This window comes from Perca fluviatilis, chromosome 11, assembly GCF_010015445.1.
Source record: "Perca fluviatilis chromosome 11, GENO_Pfluv_1.0, whole genome shotgun sequence".
NCBI lineage: Eukaryota > Metazoa > Chordata > Actinopteri > Perciformes > Percidae > Perca > Perca fluviatilis.
The window spans coordinates 22,434,978-22,456,963 of NC_053122.1; the positions used below are offsets into that span (position 1 = coordinate 22,434,978).

Sequence of the window (21,986 nt, forward strand, 5' to 3'; positions counted from 1 at the left end):
TCTCTCTCTGCCCCTCTACAGTATCCCCCCCCCCCCCAAATCCCTCCAAGAAATCGCCAGGAACTACTCCCTCCCCATCTGGCCAGGATCCAGACTAGAAGCCGGCGCAGTGGAGTAAGACAAATCTCCTCCCACGACTTACTTTCTACACCTCTGAATACATTTGTTAGACTAATATTTGGCACGATAACTTGGCAAACCATGATAAACAAAACGACACAAGTTGGACAAATACTTCTATTTGTCATGAGTACCTGCAGGGTGGCAATGCTTTCTAGTACTTTTATTTTGTAAAGGTGTATGACAGAAAGAGTCCTGCAGTGTTCATTTGTTTGGGATCTGTTGAGGGTTAGGACTCTGACATGAGAGGAAGCATGCTTTTTCCATCAGAGCGTGCCAACGTGCCACACAGAGCGCTCAGTGTCAGTTTACCTCTTGGAGCCTGGATTCCATCCCCGGAGAAATGGACTGATTACAATCTCTAAATAAAGTCTAAAAGGACGATTCAGATAATTAAATAATCCAGTATATTTTGTGCAAAGTTTAAATATCTTGTTTGTGCATTGGTGGAGTTTTAGATGTCATTAGAGCAAGTCACCACTATTATAAGGACGTGAAATAATTTCCCACACCAGCAAAGTTCACAATCTACCCAGAATATCAGCAACATCAAACCTGTAACCCCGCTGCGTCCAGGATGCACAGCTGGTTTAAAGGAAATTTACTTTCTAGCCTCAGAAGAATAGGCCTACTTGGAATATGTTTCTTCCTATCCTATTGTGGATTCGGGTTGAGTTCGCTCAGGATGCACCATTTGTACAAACCCTTTCCTGCGCATGTGTAGTGACTGAGGCGACAGCTATTTGCAGCGCGAGACAGAAAACATAAATATTGGATGCCCCTATCCGGCTGCAGCGAGCTTCATGAACACTGACAAGTAAATATTTATAAGGCAATTTCTTTTTGCATCATAAATTATAGAAGAAACGGATACTAATATACTGCATTCATCATTTATTATTATCATTTTATTGTTTTATATTATTATTGTTATTGTTAGTAGTAGTATTAGTAGTATTGTTGTTATTATTACTATAAGCAGTGTAGCCTACACATGCCCTGTTATGGGGCAGTCATTTATTTCTAGAAACTGGAAAAGATACTACTAGGAAGAATCCTTATTACTTAAGAATAAATATATGATCTTTTACATAATATGTACAACAAAATTGGCTGCAAAGGCCAACCGTAAGGCCTTTACATATAGGCTATAGAGGTAGTGTATATAGAAGGCCCTTGGCACACTCGCAACAAATCCCTAGCAGAGCAGATTTTTCTAGGTGGAGTCACATGAACACACGCCCCGATAACCATTATTGCCTTGGCACCTGACAGGTGTCTCGTACAGGTGTCTCCACAAGAACCAATGACCACAATCTATTTCAATACAAAATATATTACAACAATAGCAAACGCAGACCATCATTATTTAGATTTTTATTTCGTTGCGTAGTTTTGAAAGAAAGAGACAACAGTCAAAGTGCATATTTTAACACGGTATTTAAACAAACAGCGTTAATGGTCAGTTCAGTAACATTTACAACAAACATTTGGCTGTAAAACATCAAATCTGATAATGCTTTAAGAGGTACAAAAAATAAGTGTAACACCTTGCCACCACAATGAAGTCCAATTGAATTCCCTCCTCTGTGTCTATCATCAGTGCACATTGATGATTTTTAAATCATCAAATGTATTTATTTCTGATATTGCAAGACTGTGTGTGAAAGCAGCCCACAGCCATAGGCGTTTGACACATGCGCAGCACAGGAGTCCATATAGCAGGCTGGCTTGACGTGTGAAATGAGGCAGGTGTATTTGAACGAGGCATCAAGTTCACTGTAGCGCGGCCAGGTGAAGGCAGGCGCGAGTGCTAAATGTTCTTTGTTTGAGTCCCTCTTGAACGGCTTGCTGAGGATGCTGTCTATCGCAAATGAACTTGTAAACTTGACACATGAATCCGTCTTGGTGGCGGGTGCAGACTGCTGAATGCTCTGCGGCTCCTCGGACACCTCTGGCTCCCTGCTGAACTTTTTATTATCGATGCGCTTTCTTCTGCGCCGGAACACCCCATCAGCAAAAGTATATTCGCTGTGAGGATTGAGCATCCAGTAATTGTCCTTTCCCCAAGGTCTGGACGGGTCCCGCAGTACTTTGAGAAAGCAGTCATTCAGAGACAAGTTGTGCCTAACCGAGTTCCTCCAGCCGGTGTAGCTGCCTCTGAAGAACGGAAACCTTTTCATCAGATAGTCGTTTATTTCCGCCAAAGTCAGACGTCCAGAAGAGGAGTCCCGGATAGCCATGGCGATGAGAGCGATGTACGAGAAAGGGGGTTTGGGTCTCCGTGTGTACGGCTTGGACTTGTTGCTGGTGCATGGAGTAACAGGTGGAGGGCTGTGCGCCACGCAGTCCCCATCCGACCCCAGCTCCTCCTCAGCAGAAAGAGGAGAGCGCACTATCCCCTCTGCATCAGTGGACATCTGGAAATGTTTCATGTCATAGTGGCTTCCACACAATACCTCCAACTTCATGCTGTTTGATAAATGTTCCTCTTTGTATAAGACCTATCCAATATGCTTGCCGCGTAAAGTCCGGACCTCGTGTGCGTCAAGACGCGGAGTGCTTTAAATTGAATCCAAAAAAGTTATTCTTAGCTATCATACCTGCCAGTGCTGAAGCCAGTCTCACCTACCAATCCGTGTGAGCAGCTGTTTATAATCGGCTCACCTCAGGACCAACCCAAGAGGGCGGAGTTAAATGATTTCAAAAGATTTGGAGCACAAAACATATTCACATTGCGTGCATGATAGTCTATAATAAAACTGTGATCATAAATTTCCCCATGAGCCAATATTATAGTATTTAGCAATGTCGTGCAGATGTATTACGTTCTCACCTGTGAAATATGAGCTGCCAGACACCTTGGGACTATTTCACCTGAGACAACCAGGTGGCGTATGTTTCCTTTGTATTTAAAGGTGTGGTGCAGTACCATTTGACAATTTCAGGCAGCACTGTAGCCAGAACTTCTTTCATATATATTCTGTGCATCCTAATTACTGAAAACCATGTCCTATACTATTTTTGGAGTGTAATATTTAAAGAACTCATTGAGAAAAGTGGCTCCATGTGTCACATCTCTCTCTCACACACACACACACACACACACACACACACACACACACACACACACACACACACACACACACACACACAAAGCTCTCTACGTTTGCACTTCAGATGATCATGCCAACTTTACAGCTCACATATAAACCGTTGTTATTGTGTTTCTCTCTCTTAAAACAAATAGTGGGTTTGGTCCTTCCTGTCGCTCAGTGCCAAGACAGTGGATTCACTTAAGAAATTACTTATTGTGATTTATTTTCTTCCTGAATGAAACTCCTTGAGATTTTGGATGTTACAGGGGGTGTCATGTGATTCCAAAGGAACAGTGTCATTATGACAATAAGGCCAACAGGTGAGCAGACCGAATGAAGATACTTATCAAATATGCCTTTAATAGCTAATGTCAGTGTTTCATTATCATTTAGTGCCGCCCCACAGCCCGGATACATTCTCCTCCCACTCACTCCTTCAGGTTCATCTGGAAGTCACGTTGAACTCAACAACACATCTTTGTATAATTGGTGGTTTTACTTCCTCCAAATTATCAGACCAAATCACTGGTTTCATTGGTTGTGCTGCAACACTGTCAATAAATAGACAAATGGACAAAAAAAAGAATAACCTGGAAACCACTGTTGATCACACCAGCGACTGATTTGTTGTTACTGTGACAAGTGACTTAACTTTTGTTTATGCAAACAGTACTTTTAAAATTGTTTTTCTCCATTTAGGTTACACATGTTTGTGCTGGTGTGAATGATTATCAGGTACTAATCTGTTTTTGTTGTCTGTGACACCCAATCCAGGGTGAAGTCACTATTTTGAAAGGTGGCAATGTGAAAGATGGATTCCTGTTAGCTAACCACACAATGACAAGAGCTTAAATGCCCTGTATTCATTCTGGTCACTGCATGTAGCAGCTTGTGAGGCCGTCATGTGCCTGTGTGTGTTCTTGTATGCATCAGGATCTACTTAATAACAGTTTTACAGGTGGAACCAGAGAGGAATATGTGCGCATCATATGCTGTCAAAGGTAAATTATGAAGAAAAAACAAACTCTTTCTAATAAGGCACCTTGTATAAAGGTGTTGTACGCAACTGTTGGCTTCTTGACTATTGGTAGTTTGATTAGTTTGATCATTATTTCGGGGTTAAAGACAATGTGGACCAAAATCCTTTTATGAACATTTTAAAAGCATTTACAACTGCAGACTCGGTGCTCAAAACTCTTTGTTAATGACTTATTAACATTTATATCTACAGATTTCATGTCTCATTAAAAAGTGAGAAACTCATTTGTTAATATATAATTGATTATAGAATAGCTAATAATAACTTATCTATAGAAAATTAGTAAATAATTTATTGAACATTAATTAAGCCATTATTACAATTTATAAGCCTTTCATAAGACAGTGGTAGCAAAAAAATCTTTTGTTGTTCAATGCTGTCATTTCCTTTTTTGTCATGTGTATCTTTCTACAACTAACAACAGTAAATAGCTTGTTAAACTGACTTTACTTGCTACTACAAACATAGTATAGGAGCTCCAAGTATATGTATTGAAACTCATATGCTTGGCAAGCATATTAATCTTAGACAATAGATTGTTTTTTACAGATGTGTGTTTAGATATGTCCTACACAGTTACATATTCCTCAGTTAATGACTCACTGCCATAAAGTATTTTTACTAGAGGCTCTTATTGTCTCACCATTTTTTGACTCTCTGTCAAGATCACTGTTGTGAGATGTACGAGCCTGTAGATCATGTTGTCTTTCTGCAGACACCAGATCAGATAAGACCTTTCAGTTTTCTTATTAACTCAGTTTTAAAGCACACACCTAAAATGGAAAACCTTCATAGTTCAGTATGAATAATGAATAATGACACCAATCTCAGAGCAGCTCTCCATATTTCTTGTCACATTGAAATAGATTTAGACCTTCCAGATACAATTGCTGCACCTCTGACTCTGGCCTTGAGGTTTCACTTGTTGATAGGTTGGAATGAGGAACATTGTGAAGCACATAGTCAGACAGTGACTAACACCCTGAGTGTTGCTGATACAGTGCAGTGATTCGTTGGCACTGAGCTCAGTTCATAAACATTCAAGAATCACAAACTGATGCCAACAAAATAAATTGCACGCCCAGATTCATGAATTCAATGCACTAACAGTTATGCCTGTCTCACTTACAGCTCAGTGTACCTTCCATATAATATATTGGAGCCCTGCAGTTGCTGACTGTGACGGCCTAGAGCTTGTTACCTTGTGCCTGTGTACTGTTGGCTTTCTTGTGCACTTGCAGGTCTGTGGCTAAGGTTCTAACAACAGGACTGGGTGCACCTGGCCAGTCCTCCCAGAGACCTGTGTGCAGCATTCCCTTCACCCAGTACCAGCATGAGTTCATCTTTGTTTAGTTACTTCCTTTGTTAGACACTGACAACATGCACCACACATTGTTCACGGCATCCATACACTGATCCTGACTAGCACAACTCATTGTCTTTCTGTCTTTTATTTAATAAATGACAGTTTGTTAATACTTAGTCTGCTGTGCATCTCCCTCTTTTGTTGTGGCCTGTGAGCCGGCCGTAAACAGTAACTCATGAAAGATACACAGTCACAAACCCATGATTTCTAATACCTTCCCTCAGTCTGTAGTTGTTTGTGAAGGAAAATAGTTTTCCAGTCATTTGTTGGAGGGCATGAGGAAGAAATATATATTCTTAGTTGACTGCAGGTGTAAAGAACACAGCTGTGGCTAAACGCTGCACTCAATCAGATAAAAACTATTATGTACTTTTTTCCATATGTACTGTATTATACGTTTTTTACATGCACATAATATCATTTTGTTTTATTTTTAATCCATTTAGAAGTAATATTAAATAATAGATAATTGTCTTACATAGCAGGACAGCTTAATTTTTCATGTGTGAGAAAAATCTGAAACCCCGCTTAGCATTTCAGTAATGCAAACTGTTAGAGCAGATTCCACAAAATGACTAAAAATAGCCCTGTGAAGATGTTAACCTGACTTTAGTTTGCATAACTCCCACTCAAGGCGTGTGTGTGTGTGTGTGTGTGTGTGTGTGTGTGTGTGTGTGTGTGTGTGTGTGTGTGTGTGTGTGTGTGTGTGTGTCCCTGTTCAGATGTTTTGCAAAGGATTATGTTGCTGAGAGCGTTAAGATCACTGGGTGCCTTCAGCGTTGGGGATGTATTCACATGTTCAAAATAGAAACTGAATTTCATGTTGTTTTAAGGCATTCCTTTATGCTATTTATGGCAGGCATGTGTTTATTATCGCTGAACAATACATCCCACCTCAAAATATTTCATCAGCCATTAATTATGGTATTTTGACCGCTCTGTTTTGAAACCATGTTACCAGCGTCTCAGTACTTAACTGGAGCATTATGGTTTTGCACAAACATGTGCGTGTTCTTAGTCATCATCTGTCTGTTTCTTCATATATATTTGGCTCCACATGTTTCTTCATGTACACCTGGTCCCACCCTCTAAATGCACACCTGTAAATACCTATGGAAGATTGTGTCGTAATTCTGTTCATTTGGCTTTTGTTTACCAAGTTTAATCTTTTTCTTTGCCCTTTAATAAGGCTAACATATAGTTAAAAAAGGTCTACAGATGACAGTTCACACAGTTAAAGTTCTCTCATGTCTCTTGATAGGAGACGTAGCAATAAAACAAGGAATAAAAGCAGGCTCTCTTGCCTCTTGCCGGTTTGGGAAGTTTCTATTTTTTCTAGTTTCACTTCTGAGGTAAAGCGAATGAGCTGCCAAACAAAAGGGAGGAAAAAAAGTATTGAAGAAGCAGTAAACATTTCAATCAAGAGAGGTTACAGGTTTCAAAGGCTAGTAATGCCTTTTCCTGTTCTTAGCATGTGGGGATCACTACAGACACTAGCATTATACTGTCAAAGACTCAATAAGAAATATGTTTCTCTGGTACAACTTTCATAATTGTTTGTCTATAACTGTAGATGTGCAATCAACTCTCTTTGGATAAGATGGAATTTTCCCTTGTTTCACTTTCTAATTTATAATTTCTCAAATAATATGGGTATGTATTTTCAATGATACAGTTTTAAATGTGGTCTAGTATTGCATTCCATTATGTTAACCCAGCTTCTCCATTCTTAAATACACTGCTTTGTCTGCAGCCTCATTTATGTCAGCTGTATTTTAAGTGAACATCAACAATCAAAAGCAGTGACAAACTGATATTGATAGTACAAGTCAAAAGCAGACAAACTAAATAGGTATACTAGTAAAAAATAAAAAACAATATGAGTAGGGGAGAATCCTGAGGATGAAAAGGTTTGAAAACTGTCTTTTGCAGTTCTTATTTCATTTATATAATTGCATCAGAGGCCACTCAGTTGAAACAGTTACAGGAACCCTGGGACAAGGTTTGAGAGGACAGGTATCTGTTAGGTCTCGGAGACTGGGTTAGTACTTCATGCAAGCCATCTGTGTGAATACACTTAACTCCTCTAGCGTGTTTAGACAAAAAGGAGGAATGGGGGTAAACACTGCCAGAGATGCAGCACCGAGGGTGGGGTTGTGATGTGGTTTACCTCACAAATGGGGAAACAGTTTCCACACTGAATGGGGGTATAACGTCATAACAGTGTGAGTGATGACAGTGAAAGCTTTAAGAAAAGGGGTTGATCCTTTATTTATTCTCTCCGAGGTTCTGGGTACTGAGGTCCGTGTTGAGGCCTAGTATGTAAGCGGACAAGGTCTCATAAGCTGTTACTGACAAGCAGCAGGGCTAAAAAACTGTTAACATCATCACACTATAGTAAAGTGAAAGGCCAGATTATAGGTGGCTCAACTTTTCAGCTTTTAGCACTCTGCTTAGAACATAGAATCAAAACCGTTCTGAGTCAGAAATGGTTCCCTACACTGTAAACCCAGATTTAGCTGTAATTCAACTTTTTAGTGGTCACTACTTATTCTTCCATGTTTTGTTAAAAACCATATTCATTACTAAATCACATTAGTTGTTTGTAATAATCAGCTTAAGTACGCAGTGCACAGATCATATTAAGCAGAGATAACCAAGGATGTTAAGTTTCTGTATGGGAGGGGCTGAAGCGGTGCCATGGCTCACGTTTTATATTTGTTATGTTTCCTTGCATGTTTAAAGCTATAGTGCGTAGTTTCTGTCTCCCCCAAGAAGAATTCCAAGTAATGACAACAAAACTGTCGGTGCATCCACAACATACAAGCCTTCCGTGATTGTGCACCACCCCCACCCCTCCTCCACGTAGTCGCTAGTAGCCAAGGAGGACACGGAGGATTAAAAAAACATACAGTGCCTTGCGAAAGTATTCGGCCCCCTTGAACTTTTCGACCTTTTGCCACATTTCAGGCCTCAAACATAAAGATATAAAACTGTAATTTTTTGTGAAGAATCAACAACAAGTTGGACACAATCATGAAGTGGAACGAAATTTATTGGATATTTCAAACCTTTTAAACAAATAAAAAACTGAAATATTGGGCGTGCAAAATTATTCAGCCCCCTTAAGTTAATACTTTGTAGCGCCACCTTTTGCTGCGATTACAGCTGTAAGTCGCTTGGGGTATGTCTCTATCAGTTTTGCACATCGATAGACTGACATTTTTGCCCATTCCTCCTTGCAAAACAGCTCGAGCTCAGTGAGGTTGGATAGAGAGCGTTTGTGAACAGCAGTTTTCAGTTCTTTCCACAGATTCTCGATTGGATTCAGGTCTGGACTTTTACTTGGCCATTCTAACACCTGGATAGGTTTATTTGTGAACCATTCCATTGTAGATTTTGCTTTATGTTTTGGATCATTGTCTTGTTGGAAGACAAATATCCGTCCCAGTCTCAGGTCTTTTGCAGACTCCATCAGGTTTTCTTCCAGAATGGTCCTGTATTTGGCTCCATCCATCTTCCCATCAATTTTAACCATCTTCCCTGTCCCTGCTGAAGAAAAGCAGGCCCAAACCATGATGCTGCCACCACCATGTTTGACAGTGGGGATGGTGTGTTCAGGGTGATGAGCTGTGTTGCTTTTACGCCAAACATAACGTTTTGCATTGTTGCCAAAAAGTTCGATTTTGGTTTCATCTGACCACAGCACCTTCTTCCACATGTTTGGTGTGTCTCCCAGGTGGCTTTTGGCAAACTTTAAACGACACTTTTATGGATATCTTTAAGAAATGGCTTTCTTCTTGCCACTCTTCCATAAAGGCCAGATTTGTGCAGTATACGACTGATTGTTGTCCTATGGACAGAGTCTCCCACCTCAGCTGTAGATCTCTGCCGTTCATCCAGAGTGATCATGGGCCTCTTGGCTGCATCTCTGATCAGTCTTCTCATTGTATGAGCTGAAAGTTTAGAGGGACGGCCGGGTCTTCTAGATTTGTAGTGGTCTGATACTCCTTCCATTTCAATATTATCGCTTGCACAGTGCTCCTTGGGATGTTTAAAGCTTGGGAAATCTTTTTGTATCCAAATCCGGCTTTAAACTTCTCCACAACAGTATCTCGGACCTGCCTGGTGTGTTCCTTGTTCTTCATGATGCTCTCTGCGCTTTACACGGACCTCTGAGACTATCACAGAGCAGGTGCATTTATACGGAGACTTGATTACACACAGCTGGATTCTATTTATCATCATTAGTCATTTAGGTCAACATTGGATCATTCAGAGATCCTCACTGAACTTCTGGAGAGAGTTTGCTGCACTGAAAGTAAAGGGGCTGAATAATTTTGCACGCCCACTTTTTCAGTTTTTTATTTGTTAAAAAAGTTTGAAATAGCCAATGAATTTCGTTCCACTTCATAATTGGAACCCACTTGTTGTTGATTCTTCACAAAAAATTACAGTTTTATATCTTTATGTTTGAGGCCTGAAATGTGGCAAAAGGTCGAAACGTTCAAGGGGGCCGAATACTTTCGCAAGGCACTGTAATGGACTCTTCAGAAGAGGTAATTATCGTCACTCGGTTTTTCTGCACCTCAGTCTGTCTTCAGTCTTGATACATTTTTGTTGCCATTTCTTTCCGTGCCTAAGCTTCAGAACATGGCACCACATCTTAAATCGAAAGCTGTAAACAAGCCAAGGTTCCCTCTTTTGTTCTTGTGTACGTAACTTATGTTGACATGGCAATGTAAAATCCCATCAAGTTCCATCACATGAAATTAAAAGGTTCAAAAAGGAAGCTAAAGTCATATGCGACCGCAGCAATCAACCCACAACTGAAAGACAAGCTTAAGTTTGGAATTAAATTATCAAGGTAACAGGGCGGATCCTTACACTGAGTCAGCACCTTCTGTAAACTGAAAGAGGATATTAAACATTATGAAAATGTTTATCCAAATTAAACTGCATTTCTTTGACATGAGTTTGCTCCACGCCCTGTGTTATTAAAGACATCAATGGATCTTCTTTGCTCATCTGTTTGTTCTCCCTTGTTTGCATGATGATGCTGCCATGTCAACTGTCCCTGGGAAACAGGATGAAGTTGAACCGTTGTTAAGAATAATTTCCACTTATTTCCCTTTTTGATCAGGGCGACTCGCACAAAACTGGTTATGTTTAAACTGACACATCGGCTACCTAGAGGAACACATGTAGGCTAAAGCATAATGATTGGAAACTTTTTATATAATCATGTACATTTTTCCTAAATTAGTTTAGATAATTTTACAATGTAAAATAGGGTCACAAATGTTAAAACATTTTGTTCCAGGATTTTTTGCATGTCACACTTATTTTGTTTTTTGGGATTTTCAAAAAACAAAACAAAGCATGCTTTATAGAGGAGTTCCACACGGTTCTATGGTAAACTACAATGAAGAGAAAAAATATGATATAATCATATATTTAAAATCCATTATCTCTGCAAAATAATGTTTTAAATGGGAACCTTATGATTGTGAGTGTGATTCTTTTCCCTTGTTACAAACAAGTCTGCATGCTAGCATGACTACTGACCAGAAATCTACAGCCTTTATCTGCAAGGACAACAGTTGCGTGAGGCCATGCTCTGCTGCCCTGTGCCTAAACATTTAAGGCTGCTTTGTAAATCAACATGTAGGATCTTGACGGTAGTTCTGATACCATCAACATTTTAATCATACTGTTTTTGTTTTTGTCTGTCAAGTTTTACACACAGACTACTTTAGCAGTCTCAGTGCAACATCATCTTAAGCTTCAAATGACACAGGACTTGGATTTTGATATTTTAAAATCATGTTACAGAAAAGATTTGTCAGAATTATTACATGCAATACAACATCATATAGCTGCTATTCGTTTAAGGTGACAAACCAAAAGGTTCTGACAATTTGTGTGCATTAACCAGACAACATGTCTATTACAGCAACCTGATAAAACATACTGCAATCTAAAAGCATTTGCAGGGCTTAGCCTGCCCCAACTATGCTCAACTTGTTTTGCCTGCTTTTAGGCCTCCAGGCCTCATTCGTGCAAAAGAAGTGTGATGGGATCCCCCTTCAGGTGAAGTATGCTTAGATGATATCACTGTTACTACGTCTACAGGACCTGTTTGGGTTATTTTCAAATGAGAGAAAAGACAGGGGGAAAAATGCTCACAGCGTAGACAACAAAGGGCCCTGCGTGCAAATGCAGGGGAGGAACTCCTTCTAGGTGAGTGCCTGTAAAATGTTGGCTTTGCACGAAACCAACACAGGTTTACCAGCACACACCTTATTTACACCTATGCAGTTTGGAGTCAGTCAGAGGGCAAATGCCACCTTGTCAAGAAGATTTAATGTAGTGTGGATCCAGGGTTATAATAATCTTCATACTCTCACTTATTTTTAAGGTTTATGGTTACCACATTATTTATTTGTTGCTTTTGTTACCAGGGTTGTCTTTCCTTATTTGATTGGCTCGTCTCTATAAAACACCACAAGGCAAGGTAGACGTTAAAACAAATTTACTATCATGCATTAAGCTACAGAACAGTAAATTCACTGTTTGTGCTTGTTTACAACAAGGTCTTTGTCTGTGATCACAGCATCATTTTGTAATCCATGTTCCACAATGACAAAACTACATTTTGGATGTAAATGAATAAGGCTTTTTAGATCTTTTGTGCTTAAAGCGAAATAAAAGCTACGTCTGTTTCTCGTGTGGTCTCTGCCGGATTCCATAAACAGATCTCCCAGGTGGTCTGTGTGTGTGTGTGTGTGTGTGTGTGTGTGTGTGTGTGTGTGTGTGTGTGTGTGTGTGTGTGTGTGTGTTTAAGAGGGAAGAAAGAGAGAAAAACAGCGCTCACATGGAGGAAAGCCAAGCTCTTATGGATGCCATCACACTCAGCAGAGCAAAATGCAATCTGACAGCTGAGTTTAATGATATTTACAGTATATCCAAGCCACACGCTTCCAGACCTGTTCTGGATCTGTTCTCTTAGCTGGACCTCAGCTCAGCTCAATGCCTCAAGCTTGGTGCGTTTACTCGTAAATGGGAAGTGTTTTCAGCACGTTTGATGAGTGTGTGTACGAAGTGGTGTGTGGGCGCTATAGCTGCAAATGAGGAAAATGTGCATTATGCGATAATGTTGTTGAATATCGCGACAACTATTATTACTTGCGAAAATTAAACACATATTAAAGTGCACTCAGTTCTGCAGTTCTGTTGCTTTCAGTATTCTTCTAAAACACAAAACATTGCTTGTTGTATTGAAAAAAAAGAATTTCCAACATTCTTTTATTGAACAAATTGAACATTGAATTGAATATAAAAGGCAGCACTAAATATACTAATATACTAATTAATCACATTACATTTTAATGTGCGGTTTTCTACTGATAATTTTCTTCAACTAATACAAAAAACAGTTTTGTGTCTATTGCCGCAGCCTTTCGTGATGTGTATATTGCGGCAGTTGATATTGCGATGACAATAAAAAAACGATATATTGTGCAGCCCTAGTGGGTGCGCATTGCCATCAGTATGTGTACCGACTCCTCGTACTGTCTCTATAAGAGTGTGATTGCACAAAAGCAGACAGCAGTAATGGATCTTTTATGACAGTTTGGATACACCCAAACTCTCCTGTAGGTGAATTAGCCTGCTCCCACCTGCCATCCCAAGGTGATTAGCAATCTCGGCTGCACTCGGTCCACACATCTCTGGTCCTTTAGCCCCACCATAGAGCTGCATCAGGTCAACACATTCTCATGAACGGGTTTATGTTATGCATGCTAAAATGTATGATATTATACGAAAACTAGGAGACCTCCAACTTGTCACGTGACATCGTCTACAGAGCTCCATGCTACAGCTCCATGCTAGCTGTTTAAGCCGCTACAGAGGTACAGACTACAGTGCTTCAGATGATGCTCCATGAGGTCAGCGGTAGTTGGTGGTTCACTTACCCGAGAATAGGTGACTGGGAAGCGGGTACAGAGCACCGCGAGCTGTCTTTCGTGGTGCTCCATCAGGTCAGCGGTAGTTGGTGGATCAGTTACCCAAGAATAAGTGACTGTGAGCCGGGTACAGAGCACCGCAAGCTGCGTAGAATACGGTTAAGTTTAGGCAAGAAAAAGTGAGCGTTATGCGGCGACGAAAGTTGCGTTTTGGCACCAAAACGAGTAGTTAGGTTTAGGAAAATATCGTGGTTTGTATCAAAACACTCCCAAGGAACACGCATTTGGGTGAAAGTCTTTTATTTTCCCCGGGAAGCAAACGCCGCTCCCTGGCTTGAAAGTCCTGTAAGTTAAAGCCCACCCATCCTCCCCGACCACCTGGGCAGCTTTGGAGGCCAGCCGCGTTCTTATACAGCTGCCGTCAATGTGGTGCACACAGCAAAAAAAAGTGTAAATCATACGAATTACAGTGCTTAATTTTTCAAACGTTGGTTCACGAGAACAAGCTGATCAGGTCAGCGCTCCGTTCAGCGTTACCTTGAGACTAGGCCAAGTCTCACAGACTCACGCTGCAACACCAGCCATAATTTTTTGCTTGGGCCGTGGCTCTAGTGATGGCAATGGCACTCAGTCAGTCCACCAGTGTGATCCAGATTTAAATATCTGTTGAATGGATTGCTATGAATATTTTATTCATGGTCCCCGAAGGATGAGTCTCAATGACCACCAGCAGGTCATTATTCAGTGAAATACCTCAACATGTAGGCTAACATAGATTGGCACAACATTTGGTGCAGACATCCCAGACAATGAATCCTAATATGATGATTTTCTGACTTTTCCTCCTGCGCCACCATGAGGTTGACATTTGTGTTTGTGAGCAACAATTTGAAGAAATTGCAATGACTTTGGCAATCCCCTGACTTTTTATATAAGGTCAAAAATGACCAAATACCTGCAAACTAACGATTAAAGTAACCTGCAACTACTTGTACAAATGTTAGAAACAAACACGGTGAACATGGTAAACATAATATCTGCCACTGAAATTGTGATTATGTTGCATGCTAATTTTAGAATTAGCTCAAAGTAGGCTACCTGTGCTTATTTACAGCCTCACAGAGCTGTTAGCCTGGTTGTAGAGTAGACTCTTCTTGTTGAATAAAAAATGAACAACTTAGTTTAGGTTCTACTTAGGAGGTAGTATTTCTCTGAAATTCCAAATCTGACAATGTGGAAAAGTGATCAGTCAGTGGAAACTAATGCACATAAACTTCATGGGTTTACATTATTATATAAGCCAATTTGAAGTGAAACCATGTTTATAGCCTATACCTTGTTTAGTCATAACCTCAGGGATATTCACCATGATGTGATCATTCAAACAATTCCTTCTTTTATTACTAACGTAATTATATGAATTATGCTGAGGGATTTTTTTTTTAATTGGAAACATAACTGTGCCATCTCAACTTGGCAATTCCATTGAGATTTGAGTTGTGTACCAAGAATCATTGGTGGACTTTCCAAAGATGACTTAACATCAGTCACAAACTGACAGATGGTGTGCAATAGCACCATTACCTCATGGTCTTACAGCATTTTATGATCTTGATCTTGTAAGCACAAGTTTAAATGCACACTGAGTCATCAGTAGAACAAAGCCATCATAGCTTAATTCCTTAAATATAAAACAAAACATATCGTGTGTAGGTGCTTTTAAGCGATGTTGTTTTGATGTAAAGTGTATTTAAGCTTTTTACAAGGTGTACTTTTATTTTGATAAAGTCACCCTCATTTTATAACTGAGAGCTACAATCAGCTGCCGTGTCAGAAACACATGTGGTTTATTCTTTAACACCTAAATCTGTCACCATACTTTTCAGACATTTAGAAAAATCTCCACATTCCATTTTACGTCATGTGCCACCTGAATTTCGTTGGTGGTCTGCAGGATTCTTTTATGGTACAATAGATATTGTTTTACTGCACAAAACAGGAATAGGGTGTAATTGTGTTAAGTGGACCATAATTGACAGCACCCTTATCATCTTAACAATCAGCTGTGATTCCATTTAAGGACTCAAAGAAAGAAAGAATCCCTCTAACAGCAGCCCTGAGTTGTTTTCATAAGCTGAAGTTCACACAGCAAATAGTTGCAGAAGAGTTATCATTCCCATATTAGTATGACAGATAAGTACAAAGAGAAAGGGAGAGGGAAAGAGACAAGTTATCATGTTTAAGTTCATTACAGTTTTCCTTATGTGCCAGAGGAGCAGTCTTTCAAGCATTGTTTAGACTTGAGGATCTATTACAGAAGCTAGTCTATTACAGTAGCAGTTAGTCAGTGAAAGAACCATCCCACACATACTGTATTTATCTTCCTCATAATCTTTTCAAATTCATGTTTGGCTGTCAGATGGCAGATGTTAACGTAGATGTCATTTAAAAGAATTTCACTAGTTCAGATGTCTCACCCATTTTTAGCACTTTAAACTTGTGTCAGTCATGTAACTCATATCAAGCAACATTCAGAACTTTAAAAAAATTGAATAAACATTCATTACAACAACAATTCTAATCAACTGAGGAACACCCCATACAACTAATGAGTTTTTTTTTTTTTATGATTCATCTGTAAGAAACACATGCCCCTGCTTACCAAAAAATGCTTGTTTGCTTCGTTCACTCTCCAGCAAAGCAAGTACTGTATGTGTCTTGGTGTGTGGTATGTCTACAATGAGGAAAATGTAAACTGTGTTTGAAATATGATCTCTTCTGTTGTAATCTTCCCGGTTCAGAGATCTGAGAGAGATTAGGCCTGCATGCACACAGTGTTTGAAGTCATCAACAGTGATTGCTGTCTTTTTAAAGCTAGTTTTACCATATCGTTATAACTGCTAAATAATAATTACCTAAATTGTATGCATCCAAGGGTTGAGATTATGATTTTGAAGAATTTGGGCATGACATTGAAGAATTTTGCAAGGACAATCAGCCCATGCCACTAAAGGTGCGTGAAAGACTCTGCTCCACCCCATTTAATGAATCATTCTGCATCTATCTGATTAATAATATCAGATAGAGAAGCATGAATCAAGATGTCTATATAAACATTCCTTATTATGACTAGTGAACATGCACGATTAAAAATAAATGAGCCAAGTCCATGCATGATTCATGTAGGTAAGGCTCAAACCAGATGAGAGAAGAATTTGAATTGCACCCATGAGCTGGAATCCGACCATTGTAAATAGAAATGTCATGTCTCTTCTGACCTTGTCAGATCTCCTCTGTGCTGCGGTGTATAAATGTTTCTCAACAAACGCCCCACAGTCATAGGACATATTGGACTCCGCAGAAGAGATACGTCTCTAAAGTCATTCCCACTCCCTATTGTACATTCTGTCAACCTGAACAAACTGGAATTTTCCTTCATATGGTCAGGTGCATGAGTTTTGGAATAAAACAACATCAATACTATCTGATGTGATAGGATGTCGAATTCCTACTGACCCGATTGTTTCGTTACTTAATGACGACTCTAAATTACACCTGCTCGAGAGACAGAGGAAAATTTGGCTACCCGGTTCAACTGCAAGCAAGAAAATGATAGCTCAGCGCTGGCTGAACGGCCCATATTAAGAGTGTTTACTTCACATAATATTCTTAAGGCCTTCATTCACACCTTAGAGAGAGAGTTCATTGTTTATTGCCAAGAAACACCTGTCAAATCCAGCCCTTTAAGGGCATAGCTACACAGCACTTAATTAGATGGTGACATTTTGCAGGAAATCAGTTTATTTCAATGGAATCAACACAACCAGGGGATTCACCTGCATGGCAATGCAAATATGTACAAATCTTTCCGCCAAGTTCAACTTCGGTAAACTTTAACATGCAATTTTACAGCCATATTTGCTAATATCAAACTGTCTTGATTGTACTGAACTTTGAAGGATTGGAGAGCCAAAGTCCAAAACAGAGAAAGCTATCATTTCTTATGCACCATCTATTTTTATTAAAAACTTCTCTGCCAGAGTATAAAGTGCTCAACAAAAGAGGAATGGTTTCCAGACAGTTACGAGGGCAGGAGTTGCCTGGATTGTCTTAAAATTGCATACATATGATGACCAAAAACATTGTCAAACATACACAGTGACTTCCTGACAGACTAAACTCTTCTTCTGCATATAGAGTCTAGGGAAAGTACATCTGTTTTACAAACTGTGTGCTATAAAAAGCTGGAAACACTACTGATTGTTCAATTGTATTTTACAGACTAAACTTATTTTCAGTGTGTAATCTTCAGTGAGAATCTCACAACCCACTGCAATGACTCACCAGCTGTTGTTGCTGAACAGGGAAGTTCAAGTTTCTGAGACACTCTGGAAGAGACTGGGTACACCTTTCTTAGGAAACTGGCAGTGGGACAACTTGGTTAAAGGATGTTTTCTTAACTACACCCAGTGTTTGTCAGGTCTGAGGAGGGAAGGTGGGTTATGATAAGGTCAGAGGAGGTGAATTGTAATTTCTATTTCAGTCTCTTTGAAAGACAGGGACATCCATCCTTTGGGGGTCTGCGGTCTGTCTCTCTTACCTTTTACCCAGACGTGACACGAGAGAGGAAGAGCAAACAAGCCAGAGGGGGAAGAAAAGGAAATCCCACTTTTGTGATGCATAATTCTATTGCAATAGCTTTGTATCTTGAAAATATTTATAAAAAATACTCAAGTACATTTTTAAAAGTTTTATCATCGGATTTTACCTGTCCTTACAATTCAAGTTCTGTATGTTTTGTCAGTAAACCTGTAACTGTTACTTCAATGAACAGCAACAAATGTTGCTGACATCTTTAAGTCTTGACTTAAGTAAAGATGTCTCTCAAAATCATGTGGTGCTTGGTACCTAATGATGATCTGGGAACCCCATCAAGAAGCGTGAACTTGGCCCATAAACACAATGGCGGGCTGGAGTCAAAGAGTCAGGCACGATGAAAGCATTTCCCGTCCATTGACCTCTTGTCATTCCAAGCCCGCCGTGCTATGGAGCGAGATCAAAACAAAGCCTTTGTAATCGGATCCACATTCAGCATCAAACAACCACAACCAACAAAACAACAAACCATGAGGTAAAAGGGCACAAAAATAGTCAGGGAAAGGGCCATAACACAATGCCTATGTAACTGCAGAAACAGACACGGGAGACTGGCATTTTATCCGCATTCTGGACACACCTTTCTATTTTTTTATTTATGAACCCCTTAAGGTCTCTCTACACAGGTTTGATCAATTTGACATTAGACTTTAAACTTAAGAGGAAAACGTCTGTCTAACATCTAGACAAGAAATAACAATAAAAGGATCCAATATCCTCGACAGTACAAAAATGTTGATCTCTCAAGCACTTCAGAGAGCCAACAATTTACACAGTCTATCAAGTTTCAAGGGAGCTAGCAACTAACTGACTTTTGGAATAGCTGAAATTCTTCACAGCACAGGTGCAAACCTTGTAGCTTATTACAAGGAATTATTTCTTAAATCATCCTACATGACATCTAAAAGTTAATCAAGTAGTATTATAAGTATGTTAAATATGTTTGTTGATTTATCGCTTTTTTCATGCAACAACTACATGTTGGCACAACGCTGAATCCAGTGCACCAAATAAAGGAGATGAGATTTTCTCCCGGTGAAGTGATTACAGTGGGAAAAACCAACAAGCACTCACTGAGTGTAGGAGGTTGTGATGTCCATTTAGAAAGCCGTAAACACAGTATGACTCATCATGACGCATAAGGTCGACTTTAGAAACATTTTGTAAATCCTCTGTGTCTTCCCTTAGTAAGCAAGCCTTTCAGATATGGAGGGGAAAGGTTTTGTTTCGCAACATAATAATAGAAGATAAGAACAATGACAGTGGAATAATAAGAGCACTGAAAATGAATAGTGTTGAATAGAAGTTGTTTCTTAGCTGCTATCACATAACAACTGGTATGTGTTACTTCTGTTGTGGCACCTTAACCATTAACACAGTGCCAGTACCCCCAGAAAAATAAGCATTACATATCTTAACAGAATAGCTTCTTGTCCACAACAACAAACAAACTAGGGTTGTACCATCGTCCTTACAGTAGCTTACTTAAAGGGATAATTTGGGTATTTTGGAGTGGGGTTGTATGAGATGCTTATCCATAGTCAGTGTATTACCTACACATTACCAGGTATGGCGGTCGGCACGTCACGTTTGGAGAAACAGACCGGAGTACCAACATGGAAGCTAAGCAATGTACTGCTGTGGATGAAGTAGCATCAAAAACATATTTTAGGCACCTTAAAAAAACAATATCAGTTAAAGTGTATGCTGTATTAAGAATATTTTCACTGCTTTACCTTGCCGTCAGATAGCCCAGTTAGAAGAAAATGAAATAACAACAAAATAATTACCAAAAGTGTCTATCTATCACAGTTTACAGATCAACTTTCCAGTTCAACTTTAACCAACTGTAATATGGTAGTTGTGCGTGCACACAGGTTTCTTGTGTGCAATGAGGAATTTTGCCGACATTTTGGTTGGACTCACTTAGTTGTACTTCCAAAGTGATTTAGTCTGACTGATCGTTTTTTTTTTCCCATTTGGATTTCACTTGGGTAATGGTGCCGTGTTCACTGATCTCAGCAAATACTTTGATGAGTAAAGTGTTACCATAACTGATAGAAATAATTGCAGAAACTGTGAGACACAAGTTGTAATAAAGTGGAATAATTCTTTAAATAGCATGGAAACATTGTGGTTTGTTTCATTTATGTAAGGACAATGCCCATTAGTATTACTATAGGCAGCTGGCTTATTTTCAACTGTAGTCCTTTTTGCGATATGTTTTAAGACCAGAGCAACAGGAAATATCAACACATTATATCGGCAGAGGTAAAGCGGCCGTCTACCAATTGGAAGTTCGGGGGTTCGATCCCTTGCCCCCGCTCCCATCTGTGTGACTGTGCACTAGAAAAGCGCACACGCACATTCACTCAGTTCATTTACCATTCAGTCCATTCAGCCATGCAAACAGGCAACACGAAGCAGTGCTACAGTAAAAACATTATTCAGTAACTGATGTTTTACAGTATAATCACTCTCTGGAAACTTTAATCACTGCTGTGAATGAGCACTGAATTATGTTTTGTTACTGTTTCTAAACCTTGGATGAAAACATACAGTTAAACACATGTTGCTAAGCAACCGCTCTTAGTTGAACTAAAACACCTTCTCATTATGATTTTGGCAAAGGTTAACACCCTTGTAGCATGCAAAGCTATTTTTTAGCGTGTCTTAGTTATAGTTTTGTCCTTATAAAACCTAAAAAAAAAAGTGACAGTCAAAAAGTGTGCTGGAGGAATTGAAATATCTCACATGAAGTGTGCATGTCAGTTAAAAAATTAAACCTGCGCACAGACATGCATTCAGTGGTGACAGTGGAATAGTTCCACAATACAAGAAGCATTCAGTTAGGGTGAGGCCCATATCTAAACAATCTGAGGAGAAGCAGCGAGGCACACATTTAAAAACAGCCCTGAAATTCCTCAGTGTTATTCTTCTGGGGATTTTAAAGCTTACTTTAATAAGCTAACTGATGAGTAAGACACAAAGTATAGTAAACAGTAATGACTAATGTCTCTATGGAAGGGAATTCTATGCTTTAGGATTGGTGTTGACATGGGTGACTCCTGTCTAGCACGCAATGTGGGCTTAAGGACATAAACAAACCTGCATCTGGCTCCGCCCGAGGCTCACGTGCACAACTTTCCTGTTACAGACACCCCACAAGGTCCAGATAGAGACTGGTCCAATACATGATCCATCTGAGACCACAAACCACTGACCCTAAATATACCTCTACAGTTTGACCTATTGACAGACAGAGATTTCATGTTTGTGCTACCTTTTACAAAATTATGATAGAATAAAAGTGAGAGAGATGGATTAAGACAGAGAGGAAAACTTACAGTACAACTCTGATCCATTCTGTGGGTAAAAATTAATTTAATGTACTCTGATGTCCCTGTTAAGAACTCACTGAAAGATAAGATTGTAAGATCTACAAGAAAGAGTTTGTTCATGTTTTCTTTTGTGCATCGAGAGGGTGAAGATGCTGGATGAGCATCTCAAGACAATAGCCTTTCTATCAGTGGATCATACTGACTCTATACGTTTACTCATGACCACCAGAGATAAGATGACAAGTTAAAGGTAAACGATATTTGATTGTTTTTTCCTCTCTGTCTGCCTTGCCCTCTCTCTTGATGATAATGTCAGGCAGCCTCTGTTCAAATAGCTTGATTTATGCAGTGCCTTGGTTAAACTTAAACTGTATTTATTTGATACAGAGGAGTCAT

The 21,986-nt window shown here is 39.5% G+C and overlaps 1 protein-coding gene across 1 annotated transcript; it reads right to left on the minus strand.

Annotated features, from left to right (window-relative positions):
• Positions 1-1,482: 1,482 nt before the first annotated feature.
• foxq1a (forkhead box Q1a) lies at positions 1,483-2,757 on the minus strand. Its single transcript, XM_039814728.1, has one exon. It carries the CDS (start codon positions 2,589-2,591, stop codon positions 1,758-1,760), a length of 834 nt encoding a protein of 277 aa, XP_039670662.1. The 5' UTR covers positions 2,592-2,757; the 3' UTR covers positions 1,483-1,757.
• Positions 2,758-21,986: the final 19,229 nt, after the last annotated feature.